This window comes from Girardinichthys multiradiatus, chromosome 12 (assembly GCF_021462225.1).
Source record: "Girardinichthys multiradiatus isolate DD_20200921_A chromosome 12, DD_fGirMul_XY1, whole genome shotgun sequence".
Taxonomy (NCBI): domain Eukaryota; kingdom Metazoa; phylum Chordata; class Actinopteri; order Cyprinodontiformes; family Goodeidae; genus Girardinichthys; species Girardinichthys multiradiatus.
In genome coordinates, this window is record NC_061805.1 from 6,463,599 (window position 1) to 6,491,166 (window position 27,568).

Consider the following 27,568-nt stretch of genomic DNA (forward strand, 5'->3'; position numbering starts at 1 on the left):
TGAAATATTTCAGTTAGTGTGCAATGAATCTAAAATATATGAATGTTAAATTTTCATCATGACATTATGGAAAATAATGAACTTTATCACAATATGCTAATATTTTGAGAAGGATCTGTATGTCTGTATGAAAACATAAATGGTCCTATTTAATAATCTATTTCAGAGTAAATACATTTTGGTTTTTCATCAATTTCAAAATAGAAATAAACACCTGTAATAAAACAACTCTGTAATGAAACAATATAAGTTTCACTTTTTTAATTGTTACTGATTTTACAATTCAAGTAGTGGCAGTGATGATCTTATAACTTAGATAAATTTAATCAAAAACTCAACAGTTTGATAATAATTTCTTTTTATTTCATATTTGAATATAAATCTCTGTCAAAACAAAAGGCCTAAATGATAGACAAAAATCATACATATTTACAGAATTTATAAAAGGAAACATACTTTCTGTTGACCTTTCTTACAGGGGTTCCTCTGGTGCCTTCATTTATATCTTTTTCAAATTTACAGGAGACGGGAAGAGTACATTTTATAGACATTTGGATCTGTGGTTTGAGTGTTGAAGACGTAGTCATGCAGCCTTCTAAAATATAAGGCTCCACACAAACAAACCCTTTAACAGTGTACACAATGACCTAAAGAACAAAAAGAAAATATCCACCTTTCATTTGAATATTTGGCATGTTGAGAATGGTATTAATGGTACAGAAGCTGTTTCAACCCTGCTCACACAAGCTCCCGTTAAGAGTCGCACATTGACCTGGTTACAATATGGCAAAAACAGGCTACAGCTGAACATAAGTTAAAAAAAAAAAAGTCCATTGGCAAAGTACAAGGGATAAGGCTGAAACGGTGCACTTCATACCATTTCATATCCCTGCTTCTGACACACAAACACAAACAGAAAGAAAACTGTATACTCCAGTCTTTTTTGGCATGGTTTTCTGCAGTCCAACCATAACGTCATGTTCAACTTTTTTTTGTGAACAGTAAGCAATAAGAAGTCCATGTAGTCATGCAGCTTATGTAACAGCATCACCCAACCCTTGTCACATTGTGAAAAACACTATTGGACAGAGCTGTGATTTCCTGAACCCTGACCACAGAAAATACTTTCAAGTTGAAAAGCTGCAGCGCTCATCTTTCACCTCAAACCCACATAAGAGGTAGGAGATGTGACCTTTTATGTGTAAAATGTGTATTGCTGGCATCCTGTGTGTTAGACAAAATAAAATATATCAACGCTACACAGTGGACAGAAATGCAGGTTATATGTGTGCTTTATGAAACCTAGCTCACTGAGAAGCAGCTCATTGGCTTGCTGAAAACCTTCATCTGAGCGTAACCTCCGTAGGGTGATCCTGAGCATTGTGTGGCAGTCTGCTGTCCGGCTAGTTCACAACAGTAGTTTTCTTCAATAACAAATTGGCTACAGCAACTGATAAAAGGGGGAAAACACAAGTACAGTAAACTCTGAAGTCAGTCGATAACGTGTGGCAGTGTCTTATTGTAACACTGTCGTGACAGCACCAATTCTAAAAAACATTACACCTTGTAAAGGTTTTCTTAAGCCTTGAACTTATTCACCCTTTGCCATGTTACAACCACATCCTTCAATGTATTTTATTAATGCATAGCATGGATTTGTATCTCGTCCGATACCCCTAAATAAAATCTAGTTCAATTAATTGCCTTCAGAGGTCCACTTGTGTGTCATCTCATCAGGGTATGGATGCTGTGAAGGCCTCAAAGTAGTGGTGTCCACACTTCCTGCGTGCAGGTAAAAACTGTAAAGTTGAAACTACTCATGGGCCAACAAAAATAGATCTTTAAATAATTAAGCAAAAAAAGTTTGTTTTTTTTCATTTATATGCTCAACACTGAACAAAATATGGAATATTTTATTAAAAGATTTGTGCGGAAAATGGATCTGTAATTCATGTTAGATCTGAAATGTAAAAAGGGTCTCCCACATTATTTCAGAAAGTTTATGATCAATTATCATAGGCTGCTCTCAGCAACAAGAACAGTAGAAAGGTCACTCTCAAACTGCTGGCTGCAACTTAGGTGCTAGTGCTGATTCGTCAGATGTGTGCCATTATTGAATTGCAATCGCCTCAGAGGTTTGTTAGACAACATTCCCAAGGGGCCCATGGTAACTTTGGAGGAGCAAACGATATCCACAGCTCAGCTGGATGATTCAGTTGACACAACTACTATTAGTTGTGCACTACAAATTTGGCTTTTATGCAAGTATGGCAGGAACAAAATCTTTGTTGAAAGAAATAAAAAAATGCCATGTGTGTGTGGAAGAAACTAACACTGCACATGACCCTGAAAACACCATTCTCATGGTGAAACATCATGGTGGGGATGTTTTTCTTTAGCATGGATAGCAAAGCTGAGCGGAGCTCATGGCAACTTGAAATGAGCAAAATACATGGAAAGAAACTGGAAGAACTGAGTTAGAGATTGGAAACGATTTAAGACTTGGAGTCTCAACCACGACTACAATGGCCACATCTGTGTTAGAATGGCCCAGTCAAAGTTCAGACCTAAAGCCAATTGAGAATTTGTGGCAAGACTTGAAAATGACTGTTTACAGATGCTGTCTGTTCAAGCCACACTTTTCAGATCTCTATTTACAAAGCCGATTTTCATTGGATTTCACAGTTTTGTGCTACATTGTGTTGGCCTATCCCATAAAATCTCGATAAATTACATTGAAGTTAGTGGTTGTAACATCACTAAATATGCCAGTGTTTGGGGGGCTGTGACAACTCTCGTAAGTCACTGTGCACCCCTCTGCTGTGAAGAAAAACTTCTGAGAAGGCTTCACATGACTCCATACTTCATAAAAAAAGACATTTCTTTAACTCAAATAAGGCTTCCAGGGATCCAGCCTGGAATGCGATCAGTGTTAGAACAAGAACTATGTTATACAGTTAATACGAAAGTCAGATTACAGTTTTACCTTCACTCATTTATATCATTACATATAGGCCACTTGAAATGTCAGTCTCACCTTTTAAAACTCACGAGTCCTGTGTTCAGCTCCAACACTCTGAGAAAGGCATTACTCACTCCAGAGGAGTGTAAACTATTGGATGATTCTTACTTTGACATTTCATGTGACTTTGGATTGAAAAATCCAAACTAATAGAGAGTGCAATACTCAATTCTCAGCTGAAAGTGAGTGATAACAGAAAAGACCAACCAGTGTTTTGCGCCAACATGAATGATTGAGACCAGCCTAGACATGTAAAAAAAACTTAAAATAGACTATCTGCATTTAAATTATAAGTGCAATCAAATAAAAGCAGATAAATTCAATGGTTGTATATCTTTCAAGTTATTAATGAATGATTGATTAAATTAGACTTACAGTCTGTAAAATATACTATAGCTATTCACTTCTCAACATTCAGTATTTTCTATTTTTCTGATGCAAAAACCAAACATAAACTTGTGTTGTTCCATTCAGGAGCAGTGCCGTGCAGAGAAGCAAAAGGCCAAAAGAGGTGGGCCGCGCAAAGCATTGGACAAGAATGTCAGAGGAGGCGGCGAAACTTTGAGGGTTGGAGGAACTTTGTCTTTTTGATCAAGAACTTTAGAGACAAACACCGTGCAGAGTCGCCATTATCAACCGCCATCTTTGAAAACATTCATGGTTCCAGTTTTCGAGCTGGCTCCAAACATTCAACCTAATCTGTAGTGAGAACCAGGGAGAAAAAGACTCTAGAGCATTATCAGTGGAAATACCTGGTGTTGAGGTTGGAGTTATAAGAATTTGCTCTCTTGTTGCCCATGGAGCAACTCTCCAATGACCTTTTAGACAGAGCTACAACATAGCTATGCTCTCTGGGGTACAGTTGAGATGTGTGGACGTGCTGCTGCCCCCAGGGGACTTTAGACCCTTGGTTGCCCCCCCCAGTGTCGACGCCCTGGACATGGGGTCCATGATGACCCCTGAGCCATGCTGACTCTGCTGCAGGCCTGCCATCATGGTCTCAGTGGTGACAGTGCCAAACTCATAGGTGAAGGTACCATAGAAGACTAAGATGTCCACAGTGAAGACCCACTCGCAAATGGCGGCTGCGTGCTGAAGGATGAAGCTTTCGTGTATGAAGAAGATGCCGCCTGGAAGGAGGATAAATTAAGGAGGGCAAACATCTCCGATAGAGCTGAGAAGAAAACACAAATCCTTCTTTACAGTGATTCAGCAGACAATACAGGAAAATGAGGCCTTCATCCCACTGTTGACAATGACTCGCAACAGTAAGTAATGAACGTGAATCCAGTGATTCATCAACTCAATCATTTAATTAAAATTGGCATATTTTATAGAATAACTCAAAGTAAACTAGAAATGTTCACTAGTCGCCTTTCAAGTCTAAGAACTGCTCAAATGAATCCTCATATGGGATGCATGCCATATAGTTTGCCTATTAACAATGCATTATTGCAGGTTATGAATTCATATATATGAGCCTGCATGTGCATAAATTTCCCTCTTCTGACCAACTCTGTTGGAAAGACCTCCACTATGACTTTAAACTGAGCTAAAATGATCTTTTATCCCACAGATGATGTTCCTGAAAGCAGCAAGATGTGCTTTTAGGACCCCTAAGCTGTTCATTTAGATGCCTATGAATATACGTCAAAGAATTTGTTAAAGTAAACGATGTTATCCTGTGGGTCTACAACTTAGTACACCCTAAATTATACTGCTACTTCTAGTTCTCTCCCTCAAAACGTAAACAGAGCTGGAAAAACAGTAGAACTCATTTACCCTAACGGCTTTCTAATGCAAAGTTACACTCTTTCTAGTTTCTTCCAGATCGACCTGCAGGTGTCACTGTGATCTGCACCAACTTTTTGATCTTTTTTTTTTAGCCAGGTTCTTTAAAGTTTCAGCAAGCTTTTGTTGTGCACCTGCAGTAGAGATCAACGTTCATTCTCAGTTTCCTTCAAAGGAATCTAACTTTCTCCTTTAGATTGATTATTGATAGATGTGAGACTGATCAATATTTCATGAGGCTAATAACATTTATAGGAATTAAAGGTTATAAAGTATCCTTACAACTTGATCCCCCGCTGAGTCTTTATTCATTACAATCAGTAGGGCTGATTACGCATATGAAACCTTTAAACATATTCATTATTTTTAAATGGATAAGGAACATAAATTACTGTTGTGACTGCTGTGAAATATTTTAAAACTTGGTGTGAAATGAAAAATAAGGTGTGAAATCTGCCATGTAAGAAATACAAATATGCAGTTCAGATTAACACCTCTTACCCATCTAGAATTTGTGAATGAATCAAGCAGAAAGTGCTTTTATTTTAAAGAACCAGAAGTAGCTTTGTAATGCAGTAGTTAGACCCTGTGTTCAAATTGCCCCCTTCTTTACTCTACAGCGGGTAATGCAAGGTATCCTGCAGCTTTTAGATACACCCTCGCCTCACCAAACTCTGAAGAACGTAACTGCATGATGATGAGGTAATTTAGCCATTTGATTCAGGTGTGTTGGAGCAGGAAAACATCTAAAAGTTGCAGGAGACCAGCCGACAAGAACTGGAGTTTGACTTCCCTGACATGAATGATTTTTAGCAAATGTTCTACAACTCCATTTAAAGCCTTGTCGTCAAGTCTTAATAGTTAATATGTTCCATAAGGTAAGAAAAAATTAAGAGACAGGCTCTATGTCCTGAGTGGATGAGAGAAAACGTTTAACTCCTAAATGAAAGTACCAGGAAGTGCTTTTATTTTGAAGAACCAGAACTGTTTTTGTGGCAAAGCTAGCTTAAAAGTGAGAGAATACGATGGCAAAGGCAAGTAATTTGTTCCAAAATAAACAAGGTCATCTAATGCATACTGAGAGGCCTCTGTAATCATTATTACATTATTACATTTTTCTCTGTCTCCCGCACCCCTCCCATATCTGCCCTGCTTCAGCTCTGTGTCTTGTCTTTTTTTTAGAGCCTCTTTTTGCACATCTTCCAAATTCTTCCAAAATATGGATTTGGTCAGCTGGTCTCTCAATGCAATTGATCAAATTTTCTCGACGAGAAGACAGGGGTCGGGAGAGCCCACTTGCCCGGACGGGACATTTTTCTCCGGATACACAATGGACTCCTGGCAGAAGTGGAGGATTGTGTGTCTGTCGATGATGTCAGTCGAGGATGTGGAAGATGTGTATATAATTGGATGTTTGATATCAGGATTTCTGCTTTTTGGAGTCAGCGGTTACCTGGCATATCGAGAAATTTGGAGAATGTCAGCAGCTGTTCTGGCCATTGTAAGGCTGCCTGGCATGTGTGATGGGATCTTTAGAGCGATCAACTCTCAGACTGAGATGTTACGTGAGCTGAATCACAGACTGGATGTGATCCTTACACAGGATCGCAGGCAGGTTGCGGTTCCTGGACTCAGGGGTGAAATGGGATAAATCTTGGGAGAAAGTTGTTCGCTCGGATCTGGCAGAAAGACCAGGAATTTGGCTGTTTGGATTTGCCTTTGAGAAGCACCAGCGAGACTCTCAAGGCTGATGGAAAATTAAGAGTCAGCCTAACCCAAATAATTATTGTTTTTCTGAATCTGGCTCCCCTGCGCGGCCTTGATGGCTGGCTATCTTCAACCTCTCCTGGAAGTTATGTAAACATGACGCTCTGCTCCCTCTGCCCCCTCCCTTCCCTGAGGACACCTGTGGACCTGCTCAGAACTTGGCCGGTTGATGTACATTCCAACGAACCATCAAGGACAATGGCCTCTGTGACAGTGCTTCATGGACTTACTTGCACACACTCACTTGCACACACACACATGCTCAAGATAAACATTTGCACTCCTCATACTACCTTCACTGTTCCCGGCATGATGTTGTTTTGTAAATTTGTTGCTTCTTTGTGCTGAGGTTTTTTGCAATCTCAAACTGTATCCTGCTAAGGATAAAGTGTGAAATATGATTTTTTTCCCTCTACTTACCTAATGTGGCCTCTTTTCTCATCTAGCAAGGGCAGCGCCTGTGAGTGGGCAGCAAAGCCTCGGTGACCCGTCCCCCCATTGTCTTGTGTCATGATGTATGTTTGGATGGGTTGTACTGGAATTCTAATTTCCCCTCGGGGATCTATAAAGTATCTTTGAATTGAATTGAATTATTACAGCAAACATGAGGACTGTTATGAACTATCAATGGCCCACAGTCGGCAAACATCCCTGACTCATAAATCAAACGCACCCTTTCACATGGGAACTGGTGGATTGTTAACACTCTTCATTATTGTTACGTTTTACTGTTAAATAAAGAAGACTCGAGTCCCAAACATGGATTCAGAGGCAGCTCCTGAGTCAAACCTTTCTGCTACCCAAGTGTGAGTCGGGTCCAAGTCTCAAATCTGAATCCCAATCTCTAAATAATCACTCATGCATTACGTAAACTGTTAACAGCGCACAAGAGGAAGGAAATTCCTTCTGCTTTAAAGAGGATACTGAGGACGAGGGAGACCATGGCTCCCAGCGCCAGAGCCACCCGGAAATGAGCCATCCAGTAGTCCAGGGTGGTCACAGCCACTCGGTAGGTGAGCACACACTGCAAGCATACAAACAGCAACCCTGCAGGGAACGCAACACCAGCACCGATATAATGGAGGGATTTGGCGTGATCAACCTGTCGGAGAGAAATGTTCTGTCAGAAAAGCGAACGTTTCATTCCCATGATCTCAATTTAAAGGTAAAATATTTGTTTAAAGCATTGGTGTCCATTCTCAGTCGTTAAAAGCCTGCATGTTTTAAATGCCTCCCTAGCTCTAGACACCTGAATTCAATGACTGACTCAGTACCAGACCCCTGACGACATGCTGTAGTGAGCCATTTGAATCAGGTGTGTTGGAGCAGGAGAACATCTAAAACATTCAGGACACCAACCTTTGAGGACTAGAGTTGGACACCCCTACTTTAAAGTCTCTACAACTCTATGTATGGTTGATGAATACCTGGAAGTTGCCAACCATGACCAGACCGACGGCATTTGTGCAGCCAGACACCAGCGCACTGGTGTTGACCCAAGACTGGTGGCTGTGTTCAATCACCTGGGCGTAGCGTAGAAAGCACACCATCACCACTGCGGGGGAAAATACGTGCATTTCAACCGCCATTAAAAACAAACCTGCCAATTAAACTCCAAAAACATTTCAATAAGAATGTTTTATCATTGCAAGCGTTGTTATTTTAGTCAAAAAAATGAATGACTGCCTGGTATTAGCTTCTATCCTTCTGCTGAAGCAAGATTATCTGATATGTTTCTCCAGAGCCTCAGACAGGATATGTTCTCCCAGTCACTGATATATCTAGATGCATAAAGGAGCAGCTTTCTTGGCAGGTGGGCTGTCTGTGTTTGGAGACAGTAATCTTGCAGCTTCCTGATTAACATCAACAGAACTACGAGCCTGACCCAAAAGCATGAAATTGGAGCAGCTGAAAGCATGAGATGCAAGAACATGTACAGAAATATGAATTAAAGGACATCAGACTGCAAAGATGGGGAATTAACAGAAACGCATCTGGGAAGCAGAGGTGGCTGGAATGAGGAAGTGATGGTGAAAACAGCTGGAGTGAGGCAATCAGGAGCAGCGAGGGGAAAGTAGGGCAGAAGTGACTTTTGTTTAAACAAGACAAGAGGGAGAGGAGTAATGGATGAAGGTGCAGGAAGGGGAAGTGGAAGGAAAGCTGCATTCATTATTGATTAGACAGCAGCCATATCTGGAAGTTCCACCAGCTACTGGCTGAAGTCTGTGGTTACCAGGCAGAATTACTGCACACAGAAGAGACATGTATTGCTTTTCACCCCAGTTATAATTGGACAATTTACTAAGATCTCAACGAAATCACCAAATAATTCTCTATTACATAACGTGTGATTATCCAATATTTTAGAGATGTTTGCACGCAATCACCTCTTATCAATCCGTTTAACACTATTTTGATTTATTTAATCAGTGGAGCCTGAAAAATATTGTGTGGATGAAAACTTCTGACAAGCTGCTATGCCCAACTCAGAAATGTTGAAGAACATAACTTCTGTAATTATTGATTAGTTAACTGCTGCTGCCAAGGAAAACCTGAGGAAAATGTCTGCAATGTATTGCAGTCATTTTACACCTGTTTAATGCGAAGCTACCAGCCCGTTAGATATAGCTTTATATAAACTTTAAGAAGATGTGGAGCAAACACTGGATCTCCTAGACTAATTATTTAATGCAACAAATCTAACTCGGTAAACCAACTCCATCAGGCTTAGACGGTATTAATGAATTCTCCTGAGCACTTTTCCATGACCGCATTACGCATCCCTGAAACGTTTAGTTTACACTTAATTTGCGTGTCTGTAATCAATACATCATTTCAGTGTTGGCAGCAGCTTCTTTCACCAGGCTGTATGAATAGAGACAAGTCGGCCTTGTCAGCCAAAATATGGTCAGGGTTCTTTTCATTCCAATATTCCAAGTTTCTTCCTCACTCATTTTAAGAGTTTTTAGTCCTGTTTATGCATTCCCCGTGAATTTATGGGAGATATTTCCACAGTGGCTGAGGTTTAAGTCGGGAGGCTGTAAAAAACACTGACTGCTAGATGGAAAAAACAAACGAACAGATGGATGGCTGGATAAATGAGTGGGTGGGTGGATGGATGTACATCTTGTAGACAATGGATCAGGAATAAAAAATATTTCCCCATTTCCTTTTATTTTCATATTCAATAATAATTTTGTAAATCCACACTAGACAAAATGGAGAATGGATGTGCGTAACTAAACAGAAACATAACAGCTATTGTAGAGTTAAAGCTTTCTTCCATTCCCTTTTTTGTCTCAGTTGAATAACTCTAATTGCTTAGCTTTTTAAATAATCAGCACCAGTATAACCCACTAACAAAGAAAAACTAATGAAAAAAAAAAAACTACCAATTACTTGCATCCATACAGTGAAGATTAGTTAAAGACATACCCATAAAGGCTCCAACGTTGCCAATCAGGCTGAATAGGCAGCTTTCAGGAGGGTAAGAACCACATTTACTGCATTGAAAGAAGAAAAGTCAGATTTTCAAATTGAAGATCACAGAAATGAATACATCTGTCTGCATACATCCACACCTTTCCTGCATAACAGCTCCTAGGTGATTAAAAATGTTGCCCACCAGTAAATTCTCAAATAAAGGAATGCATTTGCAACTAGGGGTGCACCAATTGCAGCTTTGGCCGATCACCAATTACCAATCTTTAAAAAGCCTGGCCCACCAATTCCGATTTTGTCCGATACCGATTTTTGTTTTTAAAAACTGACACTGTTGGGTGTTATAGGATCACAAGACACCTTCAAAGTTCCAATGTTTTTTTATAGAAAAACACTGAACAATACCCGTGAATACAAACTTGTTTAAACTGCACGAGGAAGTGCTCTTTAATATAAGTAGACATTTAGAGCATTGTAGTTCCTTTACTCTTTTATTTTTTATATTTTAAAGAGAAACAAACTTTGCACAATAGGTTATACAAGTAGATAAGGTCGATGAATAAGATCGGTTTCACATGTAAGCATCGACTGATCACTAATCTCCCAACTCTGATGAAATCGATCAGCCGGCTGATCGATCAGTGTGCCCCTATGTGTGACATTTTTATATCAAGACTAAGTTGATTAGCATGTTTGTAGGCAGGTTCTTAATTTAAAAATATGAAAGCACCTTGGTCTGAGTTCATTTGCATATGAAGCTGAAATTTAACGGAGGGCATCCAGATCCACATCTATCAGCTCATTGTTGGATGCCTGCTGTCAGATTCCACAAATTCAAGCTATGCAAAGCGTGGGTTAATGTGACACAGAGCAGCAGCAGAACCAGATGTTAATTCATACCCAAGGCCCGGCGCTGAAACAAACACGTTTTGTGTTCTGAGACAAAGGAGTGAAGTGCGGCAAAGTAGCAGAGGTGCAAGAGCAGACCTGATTAGGGGGATGTCCTGTATGGTGCAACAAGTCTTGGGGAAGCCTGGTCGGGGCAAGTCCTCTGCGCATGTTACATTGTAAGACCTGTAAGAGTGACACAATGAGTTCAACACATTCTCTGGAGGTACAGTGCCCTGCAAATGTATTAGAACCTTTAAAGTCACAACAAGTTACAACATCAACTACAAAATACACTACCGGCCGAAGTTTTAGACATACCTTCTCATTTAATGGTTTTCTTTATGTTTATGACTATTCACATTGTATGGAGATTCTCACTGAAGGCGTCAAAACAGTGAATGAACACCTATGGAGTTATGTAGCAAACAAAAAAAACTGTAGAAGAACTTTAAATGTTTTATATTTTAGATTCCGTTAAAGTAGCGGCCCTTTGCTGTGATGACTGAAATATGAACCTCTGGCTGTCTCTCAATGAACGTCTGGGAAGTTCTTTCAAGACTCTTTGGAAAACTATTTCAAATGACCACCTCATGAAGCTTATGGAGAGAATTCAAAGAGAGCAAAGCAGTCATCAGAGCAAAGGGTGGCTATTTAAAGAATCTAAAATAAAAAATTATTTTGAGCTATTTCACACTTTTTGTTTTCTATACAATTCCATGTATGTTCATTCAAAGTTTTGTTGGCTTTGGTGAGAACCTACATTGTAAATAGCCATGAAAATAAAAAGACCTATTAAGTGAGAAATTGTATCTAAAACATTTGACCAGTAAAGTATTTTATTTGGATTTTATGTGATAGACCAACTAATAGTAGTGCATAACTGTGAGTTGAAAGGAAAAGGATATGTCTTCACACTGATGCCCCTAAATTCAATCTATAGATTAGTTGAGTAATAAACAAATATAGGTTTTATGGAGGATTGGAATTGTGGAAATGAAGCCAAAAGAATCCTCTGGCTGTGTCCTCCACATAGCCACAAGCCATGAAGAGGACATAGCGAGCCTGTAAGAAGGTGCTCTTGTCAGAAGAGACCAAAACTGAACTTTCTGGCCTACATGCAAAACTACGTGTGGAGGAAGACTAACACATATTGAAATATATGTGTTGGTCACTAACACTATGTTGCCACTACCATATTTTATATATTGTGAAATATGGTAGTGGCAGCATTGTGCTGTGGGCTGCTTTTTCTCGCATTGACAGGGAAGCCGGGCAAACTTGAAAGGAAGACTGATGTACAGTGGTTGGACAATGAAACTGAAACACCTGTCATTTTAGTATTGTTAGGTTTCATGGCTAAATTGGACCAGCCTGGTAGCCAGTCTTCATTGATTGCACATTGCACCAGTAAGAGCAGAGTGTGAAGGTTCAATTAGCAGGGTAAGAGCACAGTTTTGCTCAAAATATTGAAATGCACACAACATTATGGGTGACATACCAGAGTTCAAAAGAGGATAAATTGTTGGTGCACATCTTGCTGGCGCATCTGTGACCAAGACAGCAAGTCTTTGTGATGTATCAAGAGCCACGGTATCCAGGGTAATGTCAGCATACCACCAAGAAGGACGAACGACATCCAACAGGATTAACTGTGGACGCAAGAGGAAGCTGTCTGAAAGGGATGTTCGGGTGCTAACCTGGATTGTATCCAAAAAACAAAACAACGGCTGTCCAAATCACGGCAGAATTAAATGTGCACCTCAACTCTCCTGTTTCCACCAGAACTGTCCGTCGGGAGCTCCACAGGGTCAATATACACGGCCGGGCTGCTATAGCCAAACCTTTGGTCACTCATGCCAATGCCAAACGTCAGTTTCAATGGTGCAAGGAGCGCAAATCTTGGGCCGTGGACAATGTGAAACATGTATTGTTCTCTGATGAGTCCACCTTTACTTTTTTCCCCACATCCGGGAGAGTTACGGTGTGGGGAAGCCCCAAAGAAGCGTACCACCCAGACTGTTGCAACATCAGAGTGAAGCACGGGGGTGGATCAGTGATGGTTTGGGCTGCCATATCATGGCATTCCCTTGGCCCAATACTTGTGCTAGATGGGCCAAGGACTACCGAACCATTCTTGAGGACCATGTGCATCCAATGGTTCAAACATTGTATCCTGAAGGCGGTGCCGTGTATCAGGATGACAATGCACCAATACACACAGCAAGACTGGTGAAAGATTGGTTTGATGAACATGAAAGTGAAGTTGAACATCTCCCACGGCCTGCACAGTCACCAAATCTAGGCGAGTCAGAAAATGTTTTCCTCCACCAGTATCACATAGTGACCTGGCCACTATCCTGCAAGAAGAATGGCTTAAAATCCCTCTGACCACTGTGCAGGACTTGTATATGTCATTCCCAAGACAAATTGATGCTGTATTGGCCGTAAAAGGAGGCCCTACACCATACTAATAAATTATTGTGGTCTAAAACCAGGTGTTTCAGTTTCATTGTCCAACCCCTGTAGCTAAATGTCGGAGGAGAACCTGTTAAAGGATACAAAAAGCTATAGACTGGGGTGGAGGTTCTCCCTCCAGCATAAAAACAACCCTACACATACAGCCAAAGCTGCAATGTTTACATCAAAGCATATTCCTGCATTAGAAAGGCCTAGTTAAAGCCTAGACCACAATCTGACAAAGAATCTGTGACAAAATATGCAAACTGATGTTCGCATGAATGCATGACACAACAAAATTTTAAAAGCATATATTCTTCTTATTCCACATCTCAGTTAGGCACCACCATTGTGTTGGTCAAGGAAATGATTTTGAATAAAATAACTAGAAGTTTATGGCTATAATTTTAGAAAATGCAAAAAAAAAAGTTTAATGAATACTTTTGCAAAATGTTAAATATTCTCAGTACTTCATAAGAAAATTAGGCCTATGTTATAATATCTGGGAAAAAAACACCAACCAGTTCTCCACAGGACAAACATGGTGATTCATCACAGCCATAGCATATCTGTAGGTAATAAAAGGTCACAAGTGTTAAAAGTAGGGACACATCAAGGCACACCCAATAAAGCTCAAAATATCAGGAAAATGGTTTATACTTTCAGTCCCTCACTTACAGATGCCCAAACAGTTTATATGAGTTAACGAACAAATGACAGACACTCATCAGCCAAGACTCACACTATCCATATTCCCGTGATGCAGAAGGCAGCCAAGCTGACAGGCAGGACGATCCAGGCAGTCATTGGGCTGGCAGTGAGCTGGCTTTGTCCCAAGCATGGGGTGAGAAGGTGGCTTAGGGCTAGGGTGGCAACACGACAGGATGGATCAGGTAGGGGTTGGGTGGGGGCGTGGGGTCACCGATACACTGGGAAACGGACACAGAGGGGGCATGAGAGGACGAACGGGGGAGTGGCACAGCTCCTCTGCTCCACGGCACCCAGCAACTAGCAACAACCTAAAAAAAAACACAGGGGATGGACTGAGTAAACCATATCTAAACGTCTCCTATCAGTGCTGAAGATCACCACAAAGTGAGTTTACAGAGAAACGACCTTGGTGTTTACTGTAAATTAAACCATCCTGCAACAGAACATGGCTGCATTGGCGCTGCAAACCTAACTCAGCTGTAGTACTGCAGACATGCACCAAAGCGGGAAAGAAAACACATCTAAAAACACGGCTAAAAAAAAAGTAGAAAGGTGCAACTAACGTTTTACGTGCTGCTAAAAGAGCACAGTGTACAAACTGAATGAGGGGAATGGGTGCTCAGTCAGTCTGACAGAGCAAAACAACACAGCAGAGGCTGGATCTCTTTACAGGGTGTACAGTTACAACTGTGTCCTGGGCTCAGAGGGAATAAACATCACAACAATTAACTTTATGTTTTAAAAATGAATCATTTCCTAAAAGCATATGCAAATCATGAGAAACTCCAAAGATTCTGATCCCTCTACACTGTACATACAAAAACTGTTTAATAAATAAAAATGTACACACAACTGAAAGATAAGGATTTCAATGTGTTTAAAAAATGAATAAAAACGTTATAATTTAATAGACTCCACTTACCAACTGGCAGCACGCTTAAAAGGGAAACTAGTTTAATGTTTGTCTGGTGTGACTGAAGCAAACCACACTAAACAAGAACATGGTTTAACGGTTTCCTTGTTAAAGGTCATCAGCATACAATACAGTAGGGATTTATAGGAAGCAGTGGTTAAAGGTATGGCTGTGAAACTGAATTTCTAATTTTTATCATAAAAATCAACAAAATCTGGTAAATTTTCAAGATTTATCTATCAAGAAATGTGGATGTGATCCAGTGAATCTACAGAAGAACAGAGACTTGTTGGTTGCTGAAACTTCCTGCCTGTCTGTGTTCATGTGACCTGCTTAGCCGCACGGCGAGGTGATTGGGGGAGACCGCTGCACTGCATGCAGCTGACACAACATCTCTTCCAAACAACAGTGTTCAAAATAAAGAGCTAAATTAACAATGCTGGACTCAAACCTTGCTGCAAATTTAGGTTGTACTCTTTTCCAATGGTTATAATCAGTCTGACAGAGAGAGGTATCCCAATCCTTGTGGTTTTTAGTATAACAATGACCATCAATGGGACCCTTTGTGGGGTTCCTTGAGACGACATTGTTGTAAATAAGTGCCGTTTAACTAAATAATCTGAACTGAAACTATCTCTGTAGTTATGCTGCTATAGGCTTAGGCTGCTGGAGGACATAATGACCACTTTCACCCTCTTCGCTACATTCTCACACTAAACTCCAATTTTGCATTATTTGCTGTTATTTCAGTTTTTAACTTTATGTTCTCCCTCTTTTCTCTTCCGAGAAGCTACAACTGGCCTGGCTCTGTGTCTACCTGTGACACCTTTCTGGAGAGAGGAATCGTCCAAGCCTCTGCTGGCAACAACTTAATGCTCACCCGATGATCTACATAGCCCTGTTTTTTAGTGTTTAACCCTTTCTCTCTCCTAGACATGGCAATTGACTGAGCTTTTACTGTGACTAACTCTATGTGCTCTCTTTCAGACTCTAACCTTGAAAACTGGCTCAGAGTTTATACAGGTCCTTCTCAAAATATTAGCATATTGTGATAAAGTTCATTATTTTCCATAATGTAATGATGAAAATTTGACATTCATATATTTTAGATTCATTGCACACTAACTGAAATATTTCAGGTCTTTTATTGTCTTAATACGGATGATTTTGGCATACAGCTCATGAAAACCCAAAATTCCTATCTCACAAAATTAGCATATTTCATCCGACCAATAAAAGAAAAGTATTTTTAATACAAAAAACATCAACCTTCAAATAATCATGTACAGTTATGCACTCAATACTTGGTCGGGAATCCTTTGGCAGAAATGACTGCTTCAATGCGGCGTGGCATGGAGGCAATCAGCCTGTGGCACTGCTGAGGTCTTATGGAGGCCCAGGATGCTTCGATAGCGGCCTTTAGCTCATCCAGTGTTGGGTCTTGAGTCTCTCAACGTTCTCTTCACAATATCCCACAGATTCTCTATGGGGTTCAGGTCAGGAGAGTTGGCAGGCCAATTGAGCACAGTGATACCATGGTCAGTAAGCCATTTACCAGTGGTTTTGGCACTGTGAGCAGGTGCCAGGTCGTGCTGAAAAATGAAATCTTCATCTCCATAAAGCTTTTCAGCAGATGGAAGCATGAAGTGCTCCAAAATCTCCTGATAGCTAGCTGCATTGACCCTGCCCTTGATAAAACACAGTGGACCAACACCAGCAGCACCCCAGACCATCACTGACTGTGGGTACTTGACACTGGACTTCTGGCATTTTGGCATTTCCTTCTCCCCAGTCTTCCTCCAGACTCTGGTACCTTGATTTCCGAATGACATGCAGAATTTGCTTTCATCCGAAAAAAGTACTTTGGACCACTGAGCAACAGTCCACTGCTGCTTCTCTGTAGCCCAGGTCAGGCGCTTCTGCCGCTGTTTCTGGTTCAAAAGTGGCTTGACCTGGGGAATGCGGCACCTGTAGCCCATTTCCTGCACACGCCTGTGCACGGTGGCTCTGGATGTTTCTACTCCAGACTCAGTCCACTGCTTCCGCAGGTCCCCCAAGGTCTGGAATCGGCCCTTCTCCACAATCTTCCTCAGGGTCCGGTCACCTCTTCTCGTTGTGCAGCGTTTTCTACCACACTTTTTCCTTCCCACAGACTTCCCACTGAGGTGCCTTGATACAGCACTCTGGGAACAGCCTATTCGTTCAGAAATGTCTTTCTGTGTCTTACCCTCTTGCTTGAGGGTGTCAATAGTGGCCTTCTGGACAGCAGTTGGTCGGCAGTCTTACCCATGATTGGGGTTTTGAATGATGAACCAGGCTGGGAGTTTTAAAGGCCTCAGGAATCTTTTGCAGGTGTTTAGAGTTAACTCGTTGATTCAGATGATTAGGTTCATAGCTCGTTTAGAGACCCTTTTAATGATATGCTAATTTTGTGAGATATGAATTTTGGGTTTTCATGAGCTGTATGCCAAAATCATCCGTATTAAGACAATAAAAGACCTGAAATATTTCAGTTAGTGTACAATGAATCTAAAATATATGAATGTTAAATTTTCATCATTACATTATGGAAAATAATGAACTTTATCACAATATGCTAATATTTTGAGATGGACCTGTATGTTCTTTCTTTCTAGGTGAAACGACTAAAGGAGCTACATCCATTAACATTTACTTTTCCTTCCCATAGAAAGTACTCCTGGATCAGTGCTTCTGTGTTCTTTTTATGTCTCTGCTCTGTTCTCTCAAACCCCCAGTCGGTCGTGGCAGATGGCTGCTCACACTGAGCCTGGTTCTGCTGGAGGTTTCTTCCTGTTAAAAGGGAGTTTTTCCTCTCCACTGTCGCTACATGCATGCTCAGTATGAGGGATTGCTGCAAAGTCAACACCAGTCACTGTCCACTGTCTCTACATGCTCATCCGGGAGGAGGGAATGCTACAAGTCACTGACTAGATGCAATCTGCTGGGTTTCCTTACATAGAAAAACTTTTTATCCAATTTATAAGAGAATAAGAGAATCAATTTGTGAAGGGGCAGAAACAAAATTATTGCCCTCCACTGTGTTTTTCTGTGATAATGAGGAAATCACAAGTGGAACAGATTCTTTAAAGGTTGTTACAGCATTGTCTGATAATGATCTACTATAATGAAATGTTCTTTCAGGTGTGAGTACTTTGTTAAATGAAACTCAAAGGTTATTAAGAAATGGTCAGACAAGACAGGGTTATGAGAAAATATTGTTATGTATTTACACTCAATGCCATATGTCAGCACAAGGTCCAGAGAATGAAGACAAAGGTGGGTAGGTTTGTTAATGTTTTGAGCAAAGCCAATTGAGTCTAAGATAGCATTAAAGGCTATATTTAAGCTATCACTTTCAGCGTCAACATGAATGTTAAAATCCCCCACTATAATAACCTTATCTGTATTTAATACTAAATCGGATAAAAGGTCTGAAAACTGATCTAAAAATTGAGAGTAAGGGCCTGGTGGACGGTACAAAACAACAAACAGAAGTGGTTTTAGTGCTTTGCAATTTGGATGAGGAAAACTAAGGATTAAATATTCAAAAGAGTTGTAGTTATTGATTGGTCTGGGACTAATCAATAAATCGGACTGAAAGATGGTTGCTACTCCTCCTTGCCCAGTATTTTGAGGTATGTGAAAATTTAAATAATTAGTAGGAGTTGAATAATTTATAGTAACATAATCCTCTTGCTGCAGCCAGGTTTCTTTGAGGCAAAATAATTCAATCTGATTGTCACAAATCAGGTAACTAACTAGCAAAGTCTTTGAAGAGAGAAATCTTATGTTCAGTAAGCCACATTTAATTGTTTTATTTTTATTTTTGGTCTGAGTTGTGTTTATTTTTATTAGATTTTCCTGATTTCCTCGTTTTAGATTATTTTGTAATCTATTCAATTTTGGCCATGGGCGAGACACTGTCTTAATAGGGTAATGGGTGGGTAGCAGTACAGAAGCTGCAGAGAGGAGTGTTAAACTACGACCCTGCTTCCTGGTCTGAACCCTGGGTTGTCAGAGGTTTGGAGAACTAATAAATTCGGCCAGATTCCTAGAAAGAAGAGCTGCTCCATCCAAAGTGGGATGGATGCCGTCTCTCCGGATCAGACCAGGTTTTCCCCAAAATGTTCGCCAATTATCAATGTAGCCCACATCGTTTTCTGGACACCACCTAGACAGCCAGCGGTTGAATGACAGCATGCAGCTAAACACGTCGTCACTGGTCAGATCAGAATTACAATCTTACTGTATTTACGCTTATCCTTAGACAGCAGTTTCAGATAGGATTTGATGTCGCCCGTTCTGGCCTCTGGCAGACATTTGACTATGGTCGCTGATGTCTCTAGAGCCACGTTTCTGACTATGGAGCTGCCGATTACCAAAAAAACAGAAAATCTGTTACAAACGCAGACAGGTTGGTGGTGACCTGTAGGCTGGGATCTAGGACTATGCTTTCTACGTACCGTCACTCAGCCGGCCTGAGGCCCCGGCTGTGCGGGCTCTGCTGGAGGACTGCTACGGGAAGCTACCCTCGGCAGTTCCGCGCTGGCTAAGGGGCCTCAGCTATCTGCTGGTTTTTCAACAGCGCGGAGCTGGGCCTCCAGTTCCGGCACCCTCACCTCCAAAGCTATAAAAATGCTACATTTATTACACGTACCATTATCACTAAAGGAGGCAGAGGAGTAACTGAGCATCTGACACAGAGAGCAGGAGAGAGGAGGAGACTCAGAGAGAGAAACAGCAGAACGGGTAGCCATGGTAGAGCTAACGCTAAGCTAGCGACCCCTTACCACTACTAGAAAAAACCGTGTAAGACACGGAGGGTCCCCAAACGTTAAATGCAGCAACAGAAAGTAATGTGTTTTAACGTGCTTATGTATTAGGACAAGTAAGAGGTTTCACAGTTGCGAGAAATCAGATCAAATGAGAGAGCCTTCACACACCAAACAATCCACCGAATGCAACAGGGAAAACAGGAAGTGACGAATACGCCTTACCACGCCTGTCCAATCAGAGGTCAGCTGTGTGCAACTGAACCTGAGTGTAACTGCAGCTAATGCAAAGTCTATTGGTCGGTTGGTCACTTCGTTACCATATTTGCCAAATCGTTTAGATATGAATCATAAAGACAAGCCTGTTTTTGGTGATGTGTTCTTAGAACATTATAGATGCTTTTTGTTGGGGCAAAATACCAGTTTTCATTGAAACAGAAAAGCGACTGCAGAAAACTGAATATTATTGGTGAATCAGCATTGTACACAATTACATCACTACGTACCACAGATAACATGTAGAAAGAATTTAAAGTTAATCTCTTTCTCACTTTTAATTTACAAAGCAGACTTTGTTTGAAACAGCTATTTTGAAATGCCCGGCAGGTAGATTTTTAAGCACTTAATCTTACAGAAACATTGTGTTCTGTTCACTGTTCATTTAAATTTGAAAATATTTTTTTAATATGAGATATTCTGCAATTGAACTGAAATATGCCTATAACTCATGTAGTCAGACACATTTTATTTGGAACAAAATGGACTTGGAAATTCTGCTTCTCAAGTACAGTAAATTCAGTGTGTTTCCACATCCAATGAGTAATCAGGACAAATAATTGCGATTTCGGTATTTACCAAAATAATCCCGATTATTATATCTTCCATAATCGTGCAGCCCCAGTCAAGGGAAGAGGTCAATGGTCCCCTGACATAAAGCCCAAGAACACAAGAGGACAACGGTTGGTTTGCCCCAACCACCCACCCCATCTGCCACATGAGCGCCTCCATCTGCACGGGCACAGACAGTCCTTGAGTAACTAAATACAGAGGCTACAGCAGCTGACAAGAGCTTCCTAATCTGTTTGTTTGGAAGGTGCTGCTGCTGTTATAAAACATGATCGCTCAGTACTTGGATCTGTTTTCAATCCTATTGATTCTGAAATAAGTGGGGAGTGGTTTTATACGTTGTCAGTAACCTGGAACAGGCCTTCACCCTTCACACAACCAAAAGATTGAAGCTGTTGGTAGGTATTCAGCTTTCTTTGGCTGTTTTGTTAATATTTCACCTTAGAGGCAACTCCAAACATGTGACAGATTTAATCTCGCTTTCCCACATTCCAACTGGATTCTCTTTGCCAATATTTGAATGTCTCAAACACGTCTTTGTGCTCTAGTCTCATCATTCCAGCATAGTAGTTCATTCAGTAGTTTGTTTTATGTGGGAGTTGGTTACACAAGTAAAGGTTTCCTGGGAGCTACAAAAATGTATGGCTCTGAGGAAAAGGTCTGAACACTTCAAATTCCAGATTTACAATATAACAACCGCTGTGAACCTCTGCAAAGCACAGCTGGGAGAATGCATAAGGCATACAATAAAAACATGCAATCTACAACAAGCAGGGTTATTGCTCTGTTCCTGTTTGTCAACGGCAAGAAAGGGAGATTGAGTGAAACATCATGAATTAATGTTTTATGGCAACAACACCCTGGCAGAGCAGTAACACTGATTTTACAGCCATGAAAGTGAGCAATCTGGCACTTTTCTCAATTCATGGAGCGAAAGGTACATTTTATAATCTAGAGTACTGCAGTATCACGTTTCTAGAATTGCGCCGCTCAAGGTGGCAGCAGGTTGGAGTAGCACTGTTACTTTTGATTCTGATTTATTCTTTTTTGGGAACTATTCCTCTTGTGGTGGATACAGTTGATTTTTTTTGTATGACTGTCCACTCCAGTGTCGGATGCTGCGCAGCTTGGAGGATTTTTCTTAATACTTTCTATTTTTGGACATTTGTTATGATGCATTGCCATGGCAACGGGGTTGTTTCTTACAACCGGGAGCAGCTGATTAATATCTCAAAAGCTCAAATAATACTTCAGCTACAACCCCAAATCCCTGATGAGTTGAAAAGGAGACGCTGTGGATGCAGAGCAGGAGCTAAGAGAAGAGAGAGAAGGAGGAAGTTCAAACCATCTCTTCCGTCAATTTTGATGGGCAATGTGAGATCGTTGGGAAACAAGTTGGATGAACTCCAAGCCCTACAAAGGACTCAGCCAGAGTACCGGGCATGCAGTATCATGTGTTTTACTGAGACATGGCTGCAGGATCATATCCCCGACTCCAGCGTCTCTCTGCCGGGCTTTTTAACCATACGAGCAGACAGAGATTTAAAGAGGAGCGGCAAATGTAAAGGAGGTGGACTGGCAGTACTTGTGAACAACAGATGGTGTAATCCAGGACATGTTACTGTGAAGTGTCATCTCTGCAGTCCAGATATTGAACTGTTGGCAGTAAGTTTTCGTCCATATTATTTACCCAGAGAGTTCACCAGTGTTATTTTGGTAACAGTTTACGTTCCACCTTCCGCTGTTGCTGACACTGCATGTGATGCCATCAGCTCAGTTGTTGCTAAGCTACAGACACAAAACCCCAATGCTTTTGTGGCAATTTCTGGTGATTTTAACCATGCTTCACTCTCTGCTACACTTCCAACGTTTCAACAATTTGTCAGCTGCTCTACCAGAGAAAACAAAATATTAGATTTGTTTTATGCAAATGTCAAGGACTCATACATCTCTACAGCACAACCTCCTCTAGGCAAATCAGATCACAATCTTGTTTTTCTCTGCTCGAAATATAAGCCCCTTGTTCAGAGACAACCTGTAATAAAGAGGACTGTGAGAAAATGGTCACAGGAAGCTGGAGAAGCTCTGCAAGGTTGCTTTGAGGCTACAGACTGGGACGCACTGTGCCAGCCACATGGAGAGGACATCAATGCCATGACTGAGTGTGTAACCGACTATATAAACTTCTGTGTGGATAACATCACCCCCACCAGAACCGTGAGATGCTTCCCCAATAACAAACCTTGGATCACCAGTGACCTGAAGGACCTGCTTAACAAGAAAAAAAGAGCCTTCAGAGAGGGAGACCGATAATTATTGAGGATTATACAGAAGCAACTTAAAGTCAAGATAAGAGACAGCAAGGAGGTGTACAAGAAGAAGCTGGAGAGCAAGCTCCAGCAAAACAATATCAGAAATGTGTGGACAGGGATGAAGAAGATCACAGGCTTCAAGCAGAAAGAAGATCAGACCGATGGAGGTCTGGACAGAGCCAATGAACTGAACACATTCTTCAATAGGTTCAGTTCAGAAACCAGCTTCGCATCCTCCTCTCCTGCTCACAGCCAAACAGACATTCCATCTTCCTTTGACCCACAGGACCCACAGCTGTCCAGTAACACCTCACATTTTTTATCTTCCACCTCAGCCCTAGACCCTTCTGCTTCTACATATTTGCCTTCAACCATATCAGAAGATGCTGATGCTTCCTTTGCTTCCCCCTTCCACCTGTGTATCTCAAGAAGTCAGGTGAAGAGACAACTGGAGAGACTGAATAGGAATAAGGCTGCAGGTCCACATCATGTCAGCCCTAGAGTCCTGAAGGCCTGTGCAGAGCAGCTCTGTGGGATTCTGCAGCACCTCTTCAACCTTAGCCTGGCCCAGAAGAAGGTTCCGGTGTTGTGGAAGACCTCCTGTCTTGTTCCGGTACCAAAGAAAACTCACCCATCAGTCCTCAATGACTATAGACCTGTTGCCCTGACATCTCACATCATGAAGGTCCTAGAGAGACTCCTGTTGGCCCACCTGAGTAAGCAAACAGTAAACCATCAGGACCCCCTTCAGTTTGCTTATCGCTGTGGAGTTGGAGTTGAAGATGCCATCATACACCTGCTTCAACAAGCCCACTGTCATCTGGACAAAGCCAGCAGCACTGTGAGGATCATGTTCTTTGATTTCTCCAGTGCATTTAATACAATCCAACCTGATTTGCTTTGTCAGAAACTCCAGAAGACTCAGGTGGAGGCCTCAACAATCTCCTGGATCAAAGACTACCTGACAAACAGACCACAGTTTGTGAGACTGAAGGGTTGTGAGTCTAACCAGGTAGTCAGCAGCACAGGAGCACCACATGGGACTGTACTCTCACCATTCCTTTTCACTCTGTACACCTCAGACTTCCAGTACAAGACAGACTCCTGTCATCTGCAGAAATACTCGGATGATTCTGCAGTCGTGGGGTGGATCAGAGTTGGACAAGAAGCTGAGTACAGGAAGGTGGTGGACCGCTTTGTGGCATGGTGTGGAAACAATCATCTCATTTTGAACGTGACTAAAACAAAGGAGATGATTGTAGATTTTAAGAGAAACAGGAATACGTCAAAAACTATTTCCATCATGGGAGAAGAAGTGGAGGTGGTGAATACCTCGGTGTTCACCTGGACAACAGACTAGAGTGGAGATGCAACTGTGAAGCCATCTACAAGAAGGGACAGAGCAGACTGTACTTCTTGAGGAAGCTTAGGTCCTTTGGTGTTTGCAGCAAGATGCTGCATATCTTCTATAAGTCTGTTGTGGAAAGTGTGATCTCTTCTACCATCATCTGCTGGGGAAGCAGCATCAGAGCCAGGGACTTAAAAAAACTCAACAAGCTGATAAAGAAGGCTGGCTCTGTTCTGGGGACTCCTCTGGAACCTCTGGAGATCATTGTGGAAAGAAGGATTCTTCATAAAATGAAGAACATTATGAAGAACCCAGAGCATCCTCTTCATGAGACTGTCCTACAACAACAGAGTGTCTTCATTCAGAGGCTTCTTCAGATCTGCTGTAAGACGGAGCGTTACAGGAGATCCTTCCTGCCCACAGCCATCAGCATCTACAACGGCTCTTTGAGGAAACCTTCATAATATGAGCTATAACAACATTTAATTTCCCTTTGGGATTAATAAAGTATTTTTGAATTGAATTGAATTTGTTTCTTAGTACTTCTTGATGTCATCTTCCACTGATCTTCTAACCTGAAAACAGTAAATCGCAAACTGTATTATGTCATAGTATAAGGGGTAATTTTCATAAATGCTTACAGTTAAGCCCAAAATTATTCACACCCCTGGCAGACTTAGATTTGAAATAGTTCTCATTCAACCAAGAAGTTTGGTTCCGATAAGAAAAAGAGAAGGCACTTCTGAAAAGATAATACAACAATGCAAAAAGAGTATCAATACAGAAAGAAAATGTTTCTTTTTGTTATTTAATCTAAAAATAAAAACTTTTTTTTTTAAATTACAGCAATCAACCCTTTCTTACAGTTGCTGACCAGCATCTTTCCACTTGTATTTTGATGATTTATCTTTGGTGCTAAACTCCAAGTCTTTTAGGCCAGAAGGCCTCCTGGCCATCACCCTAATCTTTAGCTCCCTCCATAGGTAATCAATGAGATTCAAGTCGGGACTCTGGCAGGCACACTCTACTAATATGAAACAATAAGAACAATGTAGGCAAAATTACAAAAGAAACGTTATTTTTAAATAATTTCATCCCATTATTATTATTATTAATATGTACACAGCATTAAAGACTAAGTTACTCTATTAGACACATTATAAACCTGATCAGACTGTTACAATTCAATCAAAAGTATTTAAGACTCAAAACTGTTTTAGTGCAACGTTGCACTATAGTTTTACAATACTAATATTATTCATGTTAGAGATGTGTTGTTCTGGGTTTTGTGGCTAATATCCAATGTCTTGTTTTGGTAAACCTTTGATTTGTTGATACAGATTTTACCCAATGCTAGTTTCTGTTTAAAAGCTACAATTAACAGCAAGTATTTTCCTTCCAGCCTTCCTGTTCTGAGGGACCATTAAGTATTTATAACAGAGGTGACTTCATGCCATGCATGACTCGGTGGAACATGATTTTACTATTATCTTAAAACAAAGACGAAATGGTTTAAGGGAAAACTTATCGCCTCACAGATGCTGAAAATTGCTAACTTTGAGTTTTGTTCCTTAGTAACAACTTCCACACCGAAGAGTTCTGTGGTTATTCCGACCTGTTGACGCTTAAATAAGCTCCATTCACTAATCAGGGAAAGATCTGATTTTTGAATTTCTGGCTGATCGTTGGTCAGGGCTGATTAACCCTGGTCCTCCGGTTCCACTGTCCTTCAATTTTTACGACGTGTCTGCTCCCGCATTCCCGATTCCAATGATGGCATTACCACCTCAGCATGGCATCAAGTGCTGCCGATGTGTATTAATCACCCACTGATTTAAGTCAGGTATGTAGCAGCAGCGAAACACCCACAGCATGCAGGACAGTGGGCTCTACCAAGACATTTTTAGTTTCCAGGAGGATCTGTTAGCTCTGCGTCAAGAGATCTTTTGGTTACAAGAATCATTCCACTCTGAGTTTAAGAAACACTGCTATAGCATACCGTTGAAATAAACGTCTAAGAAAAAATAGATTTAATGTGTGAGAATGTACTTTTTGAATGCCATAAAATGTAGCATCAATAATTTTAAAATGGTGTGAAGCCATTATTGTGTAATCTTTACACATGTTCTCCGCATCATTTACAGGTTTAATTCAAGCTATTTGAATATGACATTGAAAATGATTGTTTTTACATCACTTTCTTTTGACAATTCAGCCATCATACCTACTAGAAGCAGCCAAAACGTCGGGGCTTGCAATAAAAGCACTTCACCGTTTATGTACAGGCAGAGGGGGGCAGTTAGACCCCAAACCCCAGCGCTCCACTGAACAAATATACGCCACTGTATCTTAAAAAGAATCCAAACAACATATTTCACTAAGCGCTACAACTCGTCTGTCCGCTTGTTTGCTTTTATTTTATTAAAGGAACTAAAGTATCTGGTATCTCTCAGCTCTGGAGCCTGTTATGGACAGTTATTGGTATCCATTAGCCCTGTTAGCTCACATCTAGCTCGCTAGTTAGCTTGCACTTCCCCAGTTGTCTTGACTTGACACTTGGCCGCATCTTGATTTCCGCTAAACCTAAAAGAAATGCCGCTAAACAATACTCGTTCAGAAGGTAAAAACACTAATGATAATTGGACAGCTTGTCCAGAAAACTGAGTGTGCGCCTACCTTCCACCTGCTGTGCCCACAGCAGACCTCATCAACCTTGGTTTCCCTTTAAAAACATCGTTTTCTTAGCAAATGAAGCTAGCTGTGGAACTAACTTCCTGTTACGCCTGTCAAAATTAAATATGAACGCGGGGTTTGTTTTTTATAACATTACTCCAAAGGTTCTTTTAAAATGTTATTAATTTCACTTTATTACGTTTGTGTAAATGTAAATGTGTTTGCTATGCAATGTTTTCACAACGTAAAAAAGTGTTAAATCACTTACAATGAGAGGACGGATGCCTCTAAGTTTTCTATAAGGAAAACAAGAACATGAAAACTAATGTTTTTCAGTGTATTTTTACATACAATTCGGCATTGTTGTCGGTAAAAAAAATATATTTTTGGATGTTTGTTGTAGCAGTAGCCTGGTATATTTGCCGCTTTTATTTTAGTACAACTGCATAATCTGATGCAAGCAAAACCAACTTTACTAAGCTCTCCTTGCTTTCTATGGAAGCAAATCGTTACCATATTTCAAATGAAAAAGCATTTTCAGAAATGCTTTTTCATTTTAAGAATGTGGCTGCATTGTTTGACTCATAAATGAAATTAGTAATC

At 40.8% G+C, this 27,568-nt stretch overlaps 1 protein-coding gene across 1 annotated transcript; it reads right to left on the bottom strand.

Annotated features, from left to right (window-relative positions):
* Positions 1–341: 341 nt before the first annotated feature.
* On the bottom strand, positions 342–27,042 carry LOC124878086 (transmembrane protein 150A-like). The gene is made up of 8 exons (XM_047381864.1): positions 26,969–27,042; positions 14,112–14,388; positions 13,891–13,938; positions 11,009–11,095; positions 10,016–10,083; positions 8,008–8,135; positions 7,505–7,682; positions 342–4,152 (listed from the first exon to the last, which is right to left on the bottom strand). Exons 2-8 carry the CDS (start codon positions 14,174–14,176, stop codon positions 3,854–3,856), a joined length of 873 nt encoding a protein of 290 aa, XP_047237820.1. The 5' UTR covers positions 14,177–14,388; positions 26,969–27,042; the 3' UTR covers positions 342–3,853.
* Positions 27,043–27,568: the final 526 nt, after the last annotated feature.

Excerpts from the sequence above, each read along its gene's own strand:
- LOC124878086 (XM_047381864.1), bottom strand. The coding sequence starts at position 14,176 with ATGACTGCCTGGATCGTCCTGCCTGTCAGCTTGGCTGCCTTCTGCATC. Across the intron at positions 10,084-11,008 it reads CAGGACATCCCCCTAATCAG|TAAATGTGGTTCTTACCCTC; the intron begins GTCTGCTCTTGC and ends CTTTCAATGCAG. Across the intron at positions 8,136-10,015 it reads CAACGTTGGAGCCTTTATGG|TGGTGATGGTGTGCTTTCTA; the intron begins GTATGTCTTTAA and ends TTTCCCCCGCAG.